At 62.1% G+C, this 5,810-nt stretch overlaps 1 protein-coding gene across 1 annotated transcript in view; it reads right to left on the reverse strand.

The window, feature by feature from the left end:
- LOC104995422 (epsin-1-like) overlaps nucleotides 1–5,621 on the reverse strand; it is a gene marked incomplete at its 3' end in the record, with an annotated part of 7,435 nt that extends 1,814 nt beyond the window's left edge. The window contains exons 1-2 of the mRNA XM_010849300.1: nucleotides 5,323–5,621; nucleotides 2,531–2,850 (exon numbers count right to left, since the gene is read on the reverse strand). Of these exons, the coding sequence (XP_010847602.1) occupies nucleotides 2,531–2,758 (228 nt within the window). The remainder of the gene's footprint in view (nucleotides 1–2,530; nucleotides 2,851–5,322) is intronic.
- Nucleotides 5,622–5,810: the final 189 nt, after the last annotated feature.

Raw genomic sequence — 5,810 nt, forward strand, 5'->3', positions numbered from 1 at the left:
GGTCACACTCAGGTGCTCAGTGCATACCAGGAGCCTAGCAAGTGTCGTCTGAAGCAGGGACTCCACACCCGCCTGGCACGACTGGAGGACCACGGCCTCAGAGGGAGGGAGAAACAGCCTTTGGGATCTTCTCATTTTATGACATGGGGACACACTTCCTTCCCAACAAGTCAGATGGGAATACCCTGCAGCCCACACCCTGGGCGAGGCCTCTGAGAGCGAGAGAGGGCTGGGTCCGTCCAGGCCCTGCAGGAGGCCCCAGCCACAGTCCTCAGGCAGAGGGCACACGCAGTCTGCAGGTGACGCCCGGGCCTCCCAGACCCACTGCACTGCCCTGGGCTACCACGTCAGCAGAGGGGCCAGCCCAGGGCCACGCTGGAATTCACCCAGGTCACGTCTCCACTGCCTTCCCGGGAGCCCAGCTAAGGTCTGGCACAGCTCCCAGAGGTGTGTCGATATGGTTACCAGGTTGCCGGAGGTTAGTCTTTAACTGACCCAGAGGTGTTTACACCTCGCACCGCATGGGGACCACAGGCTCCTGACCCCCTGGGCCAGCCGCACCCTGGGGTTCAGCGGCTTCCCGAGGTCACCCCCACACATGACAACAGTCCCCGAGGGAAGGGGATGCCAACACCATGCTCCGGGGGCCCGCACACCAGGCAACCACCGCAGCCCAGTCCAGAAGCAGCCCTGGCATCAGCCTCAAAACGCGCATCTCAGGGCTCTGAGCACTTGAGAATTGCGTGTGTGAGCACAGGAACGACCTAACCCCTAGGGGAGGGACATGTGTGAGCTCCATGCAGCCGCCACACCTCACCCTCCGCACAGGAAGCGGGCATCAGTGACCGCAGCCCCGGGAGTCTCCGTCACTACCTCAGGTGCCGTGTCCCTGGGAGACGAGCTACCTATCCCCACCCCGGGCACACAGAGGGGCCAGCGGGCTGCCCCAGGGGTCCCAGCCATGGGCACACGCCAACAGGGCTCAGCAGGTCGCCCCGCGGGGGCCAGGGTCCCATCCTGAGTGCAGCCCACGCAGGCCACACGCGGACAGCGCTTCCCTCACACCAAGCGCGGCTGGAGCCACAGCTGGTGGGCTTCGCTGCAAACCTGCACGCCTCCACCCGGTGCGGGGGCAGCCCTGGAGAAAGTGCCTCCACCGCCCTCACCCACAGCTCAGTCACCAGGCCACGTCCCTCCCGTCCCTCCCCAACAAGTGCCTCAGGCGATCAGTGAGCCGATCGGGGCATGGCAGGGAGCCAGCAGCCCCGCAGCCTCCCTGGGCCGGGTGGCCGGGCCAGCGCGGGCTCCGGGCCATGAGACCAGCGCCTCCCTGTGCTGCCCACCCCACATAGAGCAGAACCTTGACCACTCAAGTTCACGGATGGGACTCCTCGGCACTCCTGGGCCCAGGAGTCCACTATCCAGAGTTGGCCTCAGCCCAGCCCTGGCCACTCCCGGACCCGCCCTGGGACACCAGGCCCCAGGCCCCCAGAGCAGCAGCGAGACGGGAGACGGCCGTGTGCAACCGAGTCCCCCTCCCCCGAAGCCTGGGGTCTGTCCGTCTCTCTGTGCACTGAATAGGGGCGCGCGTGCACAGCACGGGGTCAGGGCACGAGCGTGGGCCCAGAAATCCCGGTTCTGGAAAATGGCAAGCGCAACTGGACAGTCATCCCCGCCATGTGTGCAAGAGCAGACGGTGCAAGCCACTTAAAAATCACCATCAGGTAGCCAGTTATGCCCCCCGTCATCAGCCCGAACTTAAACACTTGGGAGTGTGGGGTTTTTAAAAGTAACAAATCTTTGTTCTCTTAATAGGGAATGATCCCTAAAACCCAGACTCGTTTTCCTTTTTAAAAGCAGGAAATGACTTACAGTAAAACTCTCATGCAGCTCTGAGTTCTGGAAATCAGACGTAGCTGCGTGAGCACCACCGCAGCAAAGAAACGGAGCCGTCCCACGACCCCCACTCTCCCTGGGGCTACTACCCCTGCCTGGAGCCCCATGCACAGAGGACCCCGGGGATGACAGGAGGTGCGGAGGGGGCTGGGCTCGCGGCACATGAGAGTGGACACGGAACATCCACGTAGGCCTTGAGAGCAGACCAGCCTAGAACCTGCCCCTTCTTCAAAGTTCACAAGACTTGGGGCTCCCCTGATGGCACAGGGGATAAGAATCCAGCTGCCAATGCAGGAGACACGGTTCCATCCCTGGTCCAGGTGGCATGTGGTCCATCCCACACGCTGCAGAGCAACTAAGCCCAAGCGCCACAAGCACGAGCCTAAATGTCCCAGAGCCCATGCTCCGCGACAAAAGCAGCCACTGCGGCCCAGCACTACCTCAAACAATGGCCCTAACTCCACAAGGAGAAAACACCACGGAACTAAAAATTCTTAAAATCGTTATGTTTGTTGCCTTCACTGAAAAGACACAGAACTCCAGTTCCTCCCGGAAACTGGGAAAGTGGGCCTGCCTCCAGGTGCCCCCCGGTCAGCCGCCCCCCTTGCCCGGCGGGCCCCCCACACACACTGACCTTGTAGACGTGCCGCCAGTTCTTGCCGTGGTCATTGAGCCGCTTCCAGATCATGCTCATGATCTCGGAGAAGGCGACCACATTGTAGGTGAGGTCAGCGATCTCGGACATGAGCGAGCTGGACGGGCCCCAGGGGTCGTTGCTCGTGGCCTCACGCACCTTGATCTCGGCCTCCGAGTAGTTGTGGACAATGTTCTTCACCTGGCGCCGCAGCGAGGAGGTCGACATGGTGGCGGGGGGTGGGGACGGGCCCCCGGGCGAGCAGAGCCGGGCAACAGGACGGGGGAGGCAGCGTGGCAGCAACTGGCGGGTCACCGCATCTGGGGGGTGGAGAGGACCTTCAGAACCAGGCGTGGGGCCTGCAGCTGCCTGGCCCTTGAGGCGCAGGACGGGGTTCCTGCCGCAACCAGTGAGTCTCTGCCTGAGTCACCCCACTGTCTCTCAGTTCCTCAATCATGCCCAGCACCTTCCTGCTCTGGTGGCAGAGCGTGCAGGGGGCCAAGGGCCCTTGGGGCACACCCCAGCTAACACTTCCTAGCTGGCACCTCTGGAGCCTCAGTTTTCTCCTCTGTAAGATGGGGCCTCTATCCGGAGTCTAGACACCGAAAGGGAAGCTGGGGGTCAGGACGCGCGCTGTCCCCGTGGGTGGGTCCTGAGACAGCCACCCCGTTCCTCCTCCCGTCCTCCACTAGGCTCAGCAGGAACCTCCAGCCCGACCCACCCCCACACCAGGGCTTGTCCTCGTGATTTCCTAAGCATGTCTGACTCGGGCTGGCCGCCCCCAGAGCCCATGGGGGCAGCAACCATGTAGCTCTGGACGGACGAGGCTTTTCCCGGCAGAAGAGCTGGCCCGGAAGAGCCACTCAGTAAACGGAGCAGGAAGGAAGGGAAGGGGGGCAGGCAGGAGAGACCTCCAGCGCAGGTGGGGGCAGAAACGGGGCACACGGAGGAGGCCGAGAAAGGGAGAGGGCCAGGAGGTGGGGAGGGGGACGTGGTGTCCCGCCGGGGGGAGATAAGGAAGAGTGCAGCCCCCTGGCTGGGCCCCGGAGGTGTGCCCGGCACTCAGGGAGCACGGGACACGCGTGATCTCATCTGACACCGACACTGGGTTCTAACAGGAGGAGACGGGTCACAGAGCTTAAGCGCCCGGCCAAGGTCACACACTAGGCAGGCGGTGCAGGCTCCGTCCCAGGCCACCTCAGGCTCCAAAACAGGTCCCTTTAACTTAACCTCTGCTGAGGGGAGGGTGACGAGAAGAAACAGAAGAGGGGACGGGGATCCGTGAACCCTCCGCAGCCTCGCACCGGGTCACGCCTGCGCCTCTGCTCCACCGCACAGACCATGCATGACTTGCAGACGCCTCACAGGGAGGAAGCCAGGCCCGGGCCTCCCCCGGGGCAGCCGGGTCCCAGAGCAGGCTCTGACCATCGCCCGCAGCCTCTCCTGTGGAGGCCTCCTACCACCTGAGTCCCTGCCCCAAACGCAGGGGAGCCAGACACGCGGAGACGGCTGTGAACGGCTGGAGAGAGATGGCCAGGGCTAGAGATAGGCCCAGCCAGACACACGAAGACACAGCGCTTGTGTGCGACACAGAGCAGGGGCCTTTGAGAGGAAAGGAGAGAGAGAGGAGAGAAACACAGAGAAACCTGGGCAAAGACACAGCGACAGATAAAGAAACGAGAGCGGAGTGAAGCAGGGAGGCAAAGAGAGAACACAGAGGCCCAGAAACAGGCTAAGCTGGGACTGGGAAATCAGACAAGAAAAGGGAAAGAACAACGAAACTTGGGTCCAAATTCTGGCCTCCCTGGGATTCAGTTTGCTCAACTCTGAAATAAAGGAAAGGATTTCCAGCTGCCGGGTTTGTTGATTAAATACAATGGGAACATAAAGTACTCAACTCCCAGATCCACAGATAATAAGAGCTCAATAACACTGGCTGGTTTTCATCATCAGAAAAAAACATTTTCGAAAGAAGATGTGCTATCTTAACACAGTGTTTATACTAAAGGACGTTAGAAGAAAAACTCAACACAGCAAAACTAAGACTTCATGGGTACGTCTAAGGAGACTAGGTTTTTCACAATTGGCTGACCCAAACAAAATTACGAGATTAAATAAAAGACAAATGATATGGCAAAATTCTCCAAAAGTTACTCAGATATCAAACGATATCAAACCTTAACCGTGTGGAACAGAAAATCTACAAGTACTAATGGGAACCAGAGCTCCCAGCAGCTAAGGACAGGCTAGGGGCGAGGAGCAGCATCACCTCCGTTATGAGGCAGGGCTGCCCTACTATTTTAAAGACTAAGGAACTGTCTGGTGAGCTTATAAATATTACAGGGTGGCACAAAGTGGGCCTCTCACTGCAGAGTCGGGCTCTTCACGCCTCACTCATTAACCTGGAAGGAAGGCCAGATCCCAGACCAAGCGACAGACCCGCCGAGAGGGACTCGGGGCTGGAAGAGACGAGCACCAGGACAAACATGACACGGGAGGACGGCGGGGAGAGAGGCACAGACCGGAGACACTGGCATTAGTTCTGACCCTCCGACGCCGACACGTGACAGAAAAGCACAAGACCGGTACAGACACACAGGGACGAGCGCTCTGTAGAAACGCCGAGACACACACGGACACGAGCACCGGCGAGGCCCAGGCGGGGCCCGCGGGAGGCAAACGCGGGAGGGCGGAGAGCCGCGGGCGGTCCAGGCCGGGCGGGCGCAGACACACGAAAGCCGCGGAGCTGCCAGAGCGCGCCCGCCCGCCCCCCGCTCCCCGCCCGCGCTCACCTCGGGCCGCTCACGCCGCGCTCTGGGGGCTCATGGCGGGCAGCCCCCTGCCCCCGCTCGGCCTCGGTGTCACGGGGCGCGTGCCGGGCCTCGGGCGGCGGACGCGGAGCCGCGCTCGGGCGCACGCGCGGACGCACGGAGGGCCGCACGTCGACGGCCCCGCGCCCCGCCGCCCGGGAGGGGCGCGGAGAGCCGGGCGGGGGAGGGGAGCCGCCGAGCGGACGGGAAGCAACCGAAGAAGGCGACGGACCGGAAGCGGAAGTGACCCCCCGACCCACCCGGCCGTCCTGCCTGCGGCGAGTCTGCGCAATCGCCACTTCCTAGCCCCGCCCTCGCGTGTCGTCATTTCCGGCGCGCGGGCGCCATGGCCGGGTACCTTTTGCCTCATTTCCGCCCGCCGCCGCTAGCCGACATAGGGGCGGGACGCAGGGAGAGTCTGGGTGGGAACAGCGGGAACAGCACCGTCTCTAGACCACGCCCGCGCGCAA

Source organism: Bison bison, unplaced genomic scaffold (genome assembly GCF_000754665.1).
Source record: "Bison bison bison isolate TAMUID 2011002044 unplaced genomic scaffold, Bison_UMD1.0 scf7180017850831, whole genome shotgun sequence".
Classification (NCBI taxonomy): Eukaryota; Metazoa; Chordata; class Mammalia; order Artiodactyla; family Bovidae; genus Bison; species Bison bison.